The 11,010-nt window shown below is 40.6% G+C and overlaps 1 protein-coding gene across 1 annotated transcript in view; it reads right to left on the reverse strand.

Moving 5' to 3' along the window:
- The window catches only part of LOC132671885 (parathyroid hormone 2 receptor), a 115,587-nt gene extending 106,261 nt beyond the window's left edge, over positions 1-9,326 (reverse strand). The window contains exon 1 of the mRNA XM_078450943.2: positions 9,240-9,326. Coding sequence (XP_078307069.1) covers positions 9,240-9,287 — 48 coding nt within the window. The 5' untranslated portion in view covers positions 9,288-9,326. The remainder of the gene's footprint in view (positions 1-9,239) is intronic.
- Between the last annotated feature and the right edge of the window lie 1,684 nt (positions 9,327-11,010).

The raw sequence follows: 11,010 nt of genomic DNA on the forward strand, positions 1-11,010 counted from the left end.
CTGAGAAAGAAAAGGTTAAGTCGAAGGCAGGCAAACTTTCTATCAGAAAAGAAAGTCGGGGCACCTTGGTTAAGTGTCTGACTTCGGCTCAGGTCATGATCTCATGGTTCATGAGTTCAAGCCCCAAATTGGGCTCTCCACTCTGAGCAGGGAGCCTGCTTCATATCCTCTGTCTCCCTCTCTCTCTGCCCCTCCCACGAGCTCTGTCTTTCTCTCAAAAATAAATAAACATTAAAAAAAATTTTTTTTTTTTTGAAAGAAAAGTCAAACCTCAACTCTCTTTCAAATGTGCTGTGTTGGGGGTCTCCAAGCACACCATCTTCACTCTGGATGATTTGCTAGAAGGACTCAGAGGACTCAGAAGCTGTTATACTCATGGTCTCAGTTCATGGCAGTAAAAGGATACAGATGAAATTCAACAAAGGGACGCAGTGCAAAACAAAGTTCAGGAGGCATCAAACACAAGCTTCCAGGCGTCTTCTCCCAGTAGAGTTGCACAGACAAGCTTACTTCTCCCACAAATGAAACGTGACAACTCATGAGGAGCACTGCAAACCAAGGACACTCACCCAAGCTTTGGGGCCCATGGTTTTTACTGAAACCTACTCCAGTCTCCCACCTACTGAAGCAAAAATAGGCATTTGCCTGGGATCACATTTTTAGCATAAACTATCTGGTCAAACTAAGGCATACAAAACCACTCTTATCCAGCAGAACATTCCAAAAACTCAGATCTCATCTCCCAGGAACTTTTTTGGGAATGTGCAGGGTTTGAGCACCCCAAGCCTACTGAGTTAACCCATTCCTGCACATACACTGATGACCAGACTTCCCAGTAAACTTACTAATGGTACTTACTAGGAGTGGAAAGATGATGATCTGTATCTGCAGAATGTTTTGGGAGGACATGTCTTAATTATGTAGGTTGTCTATTATAAATACACTTAGCATTTGCAGATTTATTGGTGGTACAATTCGTTGCAAAACAAGGGCTGTTCATACAAACAGTTAATCAATGGGATATGAAGAAGGGATGTTCCCTAACCCAAATTACTCCTTTGTTTGAACAATATTTCTACGTAAGCTGCTTAGGAAGAGTCTTGTCTATTACATCTAAACCAAAGCTCCTCCTACTGCATAAGAGTAGGGCCATTTTAAAAGCCATACTGAATGGTCTCAGACTTCTCCAAGAAAAGACTATTTTATTTGTGCCTGGTGTTTGCCTGATCTTTTGAATCATTAGTCAAGTTTAGTGCTGGTTAAGAGCTAGTATTGAAGACGGTGTAATGTGATAATTCAAGCCTTTGCTATGTTATCACAAGGGACACAGGTCAATGAGACAACTCTTCTCTGCCTTAAGAACCAATTGTTCCAGGTATGTATCAAATGGCACAAAATCAAGATAGCAAATTAATTAGTAATATAATAACTTTGGGGAAGAGAGAAGTCCCCTTAAATATTTTTTTTTTTAATTTTTTTTTTTTTTTCAACGTTTATTTACTTTTGGGACAGAGAGAGACAGAGCATGAACGGGGGAGGGACAGAGAGAGGGAGACACAGAATCGGAAACAGGCTCCAGGCTCTGAGCCATCAGCCCAGAGCCTGACGCGGGGCTCGAACTCACGGACCGTGAGATCGTGACCTGGCTGAAGTCGGACACTTAACCGACTGCGCCACCCAGGCGCCCCCCCTTAAATATTTTTAACAGAACAGTCTAATTATATTCCTAAACCACGTCCATATACCTCATATACTGCCTCTAAAAGGACTCCCTTAATAATGATATCATGAGCCTTAAAAAGCTTTTCTTTTTTTATGCTTTCTTCCTTTTTTCAGGCTCTATGTCTAAGGACATACATCTAACCCATCCACTAAATCACCACGGTAATTGGAAATGGGTGGAACACTGATCTAGCTGCAACAAATAAACACTTCCAACCAAGCATTTCTATAAACCCACAGTGAATTTGTCAGTCCATTTCTTGCACAGGACGTGTTTGGCTTTCACGGCCATCCAGCAACAGATCCTTCTAGACAATACCAAGGAGTGCTAAGTGTGGGACCTAAATGCTACATATTAAAAGTTAAGTAAACATTATCATTTCAAGAAAGATAATGAAGATACATGTGCACTGAAACTTAAAATACATCATTCTAAAAGAAAAAGAAACTAGTATTTTTGAGTGAAGTGCTTAGGGTGGTAAATTCAGTGTTTTCCAAGATTTCTATGGCTTAAAGAATCTTAAGAAACAAAGACCCCCAAAATTAGGTTTCTATTTTTGAGCATTATTTTTAGACTGGATGAATAAATTGCTTTCTAGTCATAAATCACATGTATTACAATGATTATTATTCATTGGATAAAAAAATATTTACTTTCAACAACTATTTTCTGGTACATGGTATTTGGAGACCAAGAAAAATATTAGTACCCTCTCAAAGACAGGACTAAAAGCAACTTGTTCATCTTTCCAACAAATATTTCTTTAACACCTACTATGTGCTGATGGCTATTCTAGATTATTGCAATATAGCTATTTTTTTAAAAAAATCTTCTTTCAAGAATATTAAAAATTTTCTCTTTCATGATTTGCAATAAAACATCAATGTTAGAGGCACGTGGGTGGCTCTGTCAGTTGCGTGTCCGACTCGATTTCAGCTCTGGTCGTGATCTCGGGGTCATGACTCAGAGCCCCGCATCGGACTCCACACTGGGCGTGGAGTCTGCTTAAGATTCTCTCTCTTCCTCTAGTGCTCAGGCTTTCTCTCCCTCTCTAAGAAACAAACAAATACATCAGTGTTGAGAACACTATGTTAGCCAGAGTCACCTTAACCCTGATACACTAACTTCTCCTCATGGGCCACATACAGCTTAGACTTTGAGGAAAATGCCACTCCAGAGTCAACCTGCTTTCCATTGACAACCTGCAAACTAACATGCGCTAAATTGTATTTGTAGGCTAGAAATTAAAAGATGCATTTAATTATCAGTCCTCCAGTGCTTCTGCTATCTTTTGGCATTTATGAGAGTTAATAAACTGCCATGGTTTCTGCAAACAGAACTGGCAGTAATCCACAGTTGATTGAGTTAATTAAGCAGAACAATTGGCAAGAGCTAAAAATAATGAGAAGAATTTTAATGAAATGGTGCATAATGCTGTAGACCTACACTAAGGAGTATAGACAATCTATTTAGAGATTTTTTTCCTAATAAATTATGTGTGTGCTTGCTTTTAATGTACCGCTGTAAAAAGCATGGCATATTTCTAACATTCTTAGTAATGGAAAATAGCCTAATAGAAATTTAGTCTTTTCTAACATCTTGAATGTGTAATATTCTCTAATGCTTAAATTCAGATATAATGAGACCATCTCCATTATGAACACCCTATAATTATTAATCAGAATCTCTTGATTCTAAGAAGAAGGGGGGCAAGGATGTTGATGCTAAGGCTACTTTATTCAATTCAACATATTCATGAAATGTTCAAATAATCTTCCATTGCTTTTCTAAGTGTGTGCTATGCTCCAAGGAGTCTGTGCTACAGGATTTTGCTGGTTATATCCATGAGTACCAGACTGGGTACCAGACCCTGGGTTTGTATTCTCTCCTCTAAAAATTGCATTTGAAGCTGCTGGGGGTAGAATTTCAACCAAACATCAAGAGAAGCAGAAATTTAAGGATATTGAGCAGTGAGTTGCAGTATCTTCTCCTAATAGTTTGGCCATGGTCTTTGACAGCTTTCTTTCTTTTTAAAAAAAATTTTTTTTTTTTAATGTTTACTCATTTTTGAGAGACAGAGCATGAACAGGGGAGGGCAGAGAAAGAGGGAGACACAGAATCTGAAGCAGGCTCTGGGCTCTGTACTGATAAGCCCGATGCAGGGCTCAAACTCACGAACCATGAGATCATGACCTGAGCTGAAGTCGGACGCTTAACCAAATGGGCCACCCAGGCATCCCTTGACAGCTTTCTTTCAAAAGTCGTGTTTAGTACACCATTTCCATTTTGCTTAAATAATGCGATTCTTATGTCAACATGTCTGTAGCAGAGAATTTACTATTACTTGGACATTCAAAGCACACAATTTATAATGATGCATTTTATGCAAAGATAGAGGACTTCAAGATTTATAAAAGCTATGTACCCACATAGTAGTAGGTAGATAGGAAGATAAATACGATCTAACAGGTTATTTCAAGCCTTGATGGAATGGAACCCAGGAGTGGACGCAACAGAAGAAAAGCTATCTATGACAGACAGTGCTGAGCAATGGCCTGGAACATCACCCAAGGCAACACCTTACAGAAATCATATGTGGAATTGTAGCTTCGATGGTGTTGAGGCCAACGCAGACTGAAGGGTGAAGTCTTCAACTGTTACAAGTTCACTCATGGCCTCCATCCCCAGCCATGTAGCCTATGTTCTGAGGAAGCATGGCATGGTATTGGGGGACTGACTTTGAGTGGGATAGCCCTGCACCCACATCCAGGTTCTGCCACTGCCGGAGTCATCTGTGATCCTGGGAGAAGTTATTTAACACCTGTCCACCGGTTTCCTGTTCTTTGTAAAATGAAGGGGTGAGGGGGTGGGGAGGGACGTCTGGATCAGAGTTGTTGCAATGATGTAATTAGTGACTGAGACAGATGTCGTTAATTCCCCTTCAGAGAACAGTCAAGTCAAAAGATTTCAATAGTGTGACATCCTCTAGGTAATAACAGTATGATGGCAGAATAAAGAAGCAAAAGCACCTGAGCGATATTTTGCCTCAGTCATTTTCATTATGGAAAATGATCATCTAATTGCAAAGAATGGAGCCACACTTTTAAGAGGGGGATAAAGTTCTAATGTAATTAAGTGACTCCTCATTTCTGAGGCCCTTTTCTAAAGGAACTAGAACAGTAGTCAGGGGCTTCAGCAATCAGGAAGGTAGGGACAAAGAGTAGAATAGGGTAGAGACTTTCAGGAGGGTGTTCCTTTGAGGGTGCAATGTACTGTCTCATGGGATGGGGACACACAAATGTGCAATGGGACAAAGGCCTATTTATTTAGGATTTAGCACCACTATGTTCTAGCTGTGTAATCTAAGGCACCCTGGACTCCACCAGGAGCTTATCTGTGAAATAAATATATATGTCTTTTCTACCTCATAGAACGTTTCATGAGAAACCAAATTTGACACAACATATAAAACTGTTTTAAAAATACAAGGTGCCATCTCTGCAAATATAAGACTATAGGATGCTCATGATTATAGTAGTGCAAATAACAATCCAGATCTCAAAAAGCAGAAACATTTAGTCAAACCGTTGTTCCTTTGCCTATGGAAGTTCAAGAACTGAAAAGTAGAAGAATTTTTTTTAAAGAGAGAACATAGACTACAAATTGCCATTTAACCTTAAAATTAAGGCCTTATCTGCTATGGGCTTGAATGTTTGGTCTCCCCAAAACTTATATGTAACCCCCAATGTGATGTATTTGGAGGTGGAGCCTTCAGGAGCTAATTAGGTCATGAAGGTGGAGCCCCCATGATGAGATTAGCTCTTAGACACAAGAAAGCTGATATCCGTAGATAGACAGATTAGATTAGATAGATAGATAGATAGATAGATAGATACATGATATATTGGTAAACAGATAGATAGATATCTGCCATGTGAAGATACAGCAAAAAGGTGGCCACCTACAAACCAGGAAGAAGGAACCAAATCTTCCAGCACCGTGATCTTGGACCTCCCAGCCTCCAGAACTGAGAAATGTCTGTTGTGTAAGCCATTCATTCCATATTTTATTGCAGCAGCCTAAACTAAGATATGACCAAATCAGTTACATTTATTAGCAGGTTCTCTCTGTGTCTGTCTCTCCCTGCCTCTCTCTGCATCTATCTTTCGGTCTCTCACTCTTTCTCTAACTATTATTGATTGCAATGTGCCAAGTACTATGCTAAAAGCTTCACATGTATCAACTTATTTATGCCTCACAACTCAATAAGGTATTGGCGTGGATACAGTCTAGATGTATATGAAATACATATGTAATTACACAGTTGTGCTGTATCTATGTCAATACTATGCCTACATCTACTTGTATCATCATCTGTGTGTACCTCCATCTAAATACATCACAATACAAATACAATGTCATATGTATACACATGTCAATGTGAGTTAAGTGAGTACAACTCATCAGGGCTTAATTTATATGTCCAGAAGATGAATACAACAACGAACATAAGTCTAAATCTCACTCTCTCGGGCATAAGATAATGAGAACACCTCTTTGTGCCAGATATATGAAATGAATCAAAGATTTGATGATTCAAATATTTTCAGGAACTTTCTGTATCTGAAGAGACACAGGAGAATCGCGAGTGGGGGAACAGTGATCTAGCTGCTAAAAGTCATTACTCACAGAATCTGGTGAAAATGAATGCCCAGAAATTTGGGTCTCTGAGTCAAGGCAAAAGGGTGGTCGGTTTCTTCACGTGTGTTTCAAATGGGTAGAGTTGTTTTGTTTAATAAGAGAAAGCTTCTTTACAGTTTTTCCTCCGTTTCGCCCTATCGACCAAGTATTTAGTAATTTTGGCAATAAATTATTTGTCAAGGATTCTTGTTGGTTTGTTTTTTGTTTTTGTTTTTTTATCTTCTGTGGCTAGCTCTTCAGAGGTTTTTTACAATGAAGCCGGGAGAAGCCACAGCACGTTTAAGAGCCTGATTCGACTTCAAATCCAGAGTCCTATAAAAAGATCTGACTTAGGAGCTTGACTGGTATTACTGAAAATTAGAGGATCAACCACTGCAAAAAAAGATCACAGCCCAGGGGAGGGAAGGACTGCTTTGCTCTGACATCTCTGGACCTCATCAGGCTTTCTCCCAGATGACCACAGAGCAAAGTCTAGAAGTAGGAATGCTGGGTCAAAGCACAGGAACATCTTTAGAGTTTTTATTATGTGCCTCCATTGCCCAAAATGTGTTGGCTTGCAGTCCTAGCCATAAAATTTATGCAACAATTTTCAGAAATATTAATTTGACAGGCAAAAATGGCATGTCATTATTTTAATTTGCATTTCTTTGAGTATTAGTGAAGGAACGTTTTTTAACACGTTTATTAGCCACACTTACTGCTTGTTTTATAAGTGACCTGTTCATATCCTTTACTCAATAGGCCACTTTAAAAATAATCACAGCACACACACAATTGAGTTAAAGGACACCGTTTCTTGGAACAGGTCACTTCCCCTGTATTTTTTAAAGAAGGGTACTAAACAAAAGTATTAACACTATCAGGTAGTGATTGTAACTTGGAGAACGGCAAGTACAAATAAAATTTCTCTAGCCAATATTTTAAAGCACAAGTCTTTTATTTCTGTTCTAGGAAGGGAGTGCCGGAAGAGAGATGTGTGGTTTTCAAATGTTCCTGCTGTTTTCGCTTACGCTCTTTTATTTCAGTCCAAAACTCTCAACCGGAATCCGTTTGCCATACAGACATAACAATAATCTCTCCTTTGGGGGTGAGCACCTAACTGCTTCGTTCTTTTATGGGACTATGTCACTTTTTAATTTAAAAAACAATTCATCTAAAAGAAACATTCTCAAGAGAAAAATGTGTGTGTGTGTGTGTGTGTGTGTGTGTGTGTGTGTGTGTGTAAATAAAGAAACTGGGACTCAGCAGTAGCACTGAATCAACAACTGTCTTTACACCAAGTTGTTATCAGGGGTGCTATTCCTTGTGGGAGAGGTAACAGAAGGGGCAGATGTTTGGGGTTTACTCATTCTGCTGACCAACTTCAGGCTTTGAAAAAGCTTTCACAGGTCTCTCTTCAGATCTCCAGAGCCCCTCATCAACATGCCTCAAACTGGATATCGAGCCTCCCTACTTTCAAGGATTCCATGTCACCATGCCCTACTTTTACTGGGTTTTCTGACACAAATAACTACTCACTTGTCCTCAAATCCACTGGCATGGCTGGGTTTTGGCATGAGACACCCACCCTTTCTTCCCACCAATCCAAACCCTGGTCAAGCACCTGGCCAAGCCCTACCTGAACCAAAACATCTGCTTATACACCTGTGTGGCCCGCACAGCACTCACTCTGCTAACAGGTTTGTGCACTTATTTCCATGCGACACGTGCAATTGCTTGGTCAGATGCTCTCTGGTTAGGACAGCTAGTTTTCACACAGCTATCTTCTCTTCCAAAGTAAATGTTAGGTGGAAACATTCATTTCTTACTATTAGCTGACACAGAAAGGATCCTAATTAGATGGAAAAGCCTGACTTTTTCCCATGTCTCACCCTCCATTTGCTCCTCTCAGAATACTACCTTCATCGCGGCAAATAGTCATTCAACATGGAGGAGATCAGTCTTGCCCCAAGCATGTGGGTCCCCCCCTGAGGCTCAGTATGGGACTGGGATGCGCCCCGGGTCTCAGCAGGGAAGTGACAGCAGCCTGTTTTCACAGGGATGATGAACACCAGTCCTCACACTCATATAATCATGCTCAAGTTTAGCTGTTGGCAAGCTACATGTTCCCGGTTCATTACTTCAGTGGAATGTTGTATTTCTAGATTGTTTTCCTGGGATCATTTATAGGTCAGAAAAAAATTTTAGGTAAAGAGGTTAAAAGTAACCGTGCTTTTCTATGCTGCAAAATGTGGCCAGAATAAAATCAAGCTTTAGAGGTGTTAGAGTCATCACAGCATGAGGTATGAGTTTCAGAAGAATCTAAGCATTTCTACCTTTTGCAGTAATTCTACCAGAAAATTTAAGGAATTCCTTACATATTCTAAAGTGCCGTGGGGTCCCTGATAATGTTCTCTCTCTTCAGCTGTGAACACCACTCCCCTAAATTTCTCTTGGTAGTGACCAGTGAGCAGTTCAACAGAGACAGCAAATCGTTGGAGGAGGTCATCGAGACCACATGACCACCGGCTGACATGCAAGCTGGACCCACAAAACTCACCATCTCTCATATCCTTGAAATGTACATTTTGCCCCCCATTCCCATAGCTGGAGCCATTTCAAGGATGCAACCTTGAGAGAATAATGTGTGGTTGAGAGCATTTGGGTGGTATACACGACCGAACCCAGTTAAGGCCTCTATACAAACTTTTAAGATTCTGGTGGGCACGGTGAGAGTGGGGAGTGGGGGGCCAGGCTGCAGAGATCCACTCATCTTGCTACTGCCCAAGAGAAGCCCCCTATGTAAGTTTCCTCGAGTATCAAAACTGCCACCTACCAACGTGAAGTGGTCTGCCCCTTTCTTCAGTGCCTTCTTGTATCCCATGCACAGGGGCCAGGTTCAGATTCAGATAGGGAACTCCCGAGGCTGCAAACCAACACAGACACACCTTCATTTCACATCCGTACTCTCTGACACATTTCTGCCCAAGGTTTAAAAATCAATTGATAAACATTACACTTAAAAGAAAGAAAAATATTTAGCACCTTACAGCTTCTGACTACTTCCCTTCAGGTATTTTTCTCACTGATGAATTTCTAGACAGCCTAACAGTTTTACTGCAGAAAGGTTTCCATACATCCCTAGGTCTGCCCATCAGGGTGAAACAGAAAGAGGGAACTGATTAGCGTGTAGGTGCAGTTCTTGGGCAGAAGAGACTAATAATAATGATAAGCCGAAGCCCCAGGTCTCCCAAGGGGACGGCAATGGGAAGGTGCAGCAAGGAGCTTGGCGTGGAGTCACTGCTGAACCCAGCCTTGTGACCCAGGGCACACACCAACGGCAGGAAGCGAACCTCAGACAGTAACAGAATACTAGTCAGCACTGAGCTAATAAATGTCCAGCTGAGTTGGCAGCTGGGGTGACCTGTACAGCCATCCAAAATTTCCCTGGAAGAGCTTACACTCTTCCTGCCTCCATCTGATGGTTCAGTTACTAGAGCAGAAAAGGGCCTGAAGGCTGAAGAATCCGTCTGCTTGTGAGTAGAGATCAGACTCTGGAATGCAGCGGGATAAGGAAACTAAAGCAAAACTTTCCAGCCCAAGTTTCCTGTGCACCTGCTTCGTCTATCCACACTCTCCATGCATTTCCCACACAATTTCCCACACTGATTGGGAGGCTATTTGATTCTCTAAGGTGGTGGACATACAGCATCAAAATAGCTAATCTATGACTTCTTTTAAAAATCAAGTGTGGTAAAACCATTGTAAAAAACAGTTTGGTAACTCCTTCTCGTTATAAACATATACTTAACCACAGGACCTAGCAATTCCACTCCTACGTATTTACTTAATAAGGTAGCTATTATTGCCCCCATTTTATAAACAAGTAAACCAAGGCTCAGTGAAGGTAAGTGACTTGCCAAGGCCACAGCATTCGTCTGTGGTGTGTGCTGAAATCGAAACCCAGGGGTGCTGTCCCCTCCTCCCTACCAAACCTGGCATCCCATCATGCTATCCCGTCCCATCATGTTATGGTGCCTCCTTCGGAAAAAAAAAAATTTCAATCCAAGTTTAGCTTAAGAAGGAAGTAGTCCGAAAAATGAAAGGAGACATCCTTTTTAATGCTTCATTATCAAGTAAACCATATTTTTCTAAAGATTTTCATTGTACTGATTTTAACACCATTCACGTTTGTTATTTTATTAAAGCCTGGAAATATTTAATATGCCTAATCAATTTTCTATGATGGTGACTTCATGAAAATGGAGGCTATACAATCATTACTGGAAGTATTCTGCTCAAGCTTAATGGAGACCAAATTCTCCTTTCAAGACTGGTTTGGGAACAAATAGAACACAGTTACTTGGGTCGATGTCATAAGTTAAACAAGACTTCCCCCCTCCCTCCCGGAAAACAATTTTACATTCACTTGCAATTGGTTTGCTAGCATAATATTATACTGTAGAACCTACCTTCAGTAATTTTACTATCCTCTAGACAGGTTTATGTTTATGTCTACAGAATAGAGAAATTACGAAAAGTAGGCTATACAGGTCTGTAATATTATGCTAGCAAACAAACAGCAAACGAACACAGAATTGTTTTCT

Source organism: Panthera onca, chromosome C1 (genome assembly GCF_046562875.1).
Source record: "Panthera onca isolate mPanOnc1 chromosome C1, mPanOnc1 haplotype 2, whole genome shotgun sequence".
Classification (NCBI taxonomy): Eukaryota; Metazoa; Chordata; class Mammalia; order Carnivora; family Felidae; genus Panthera; species Panthera onca.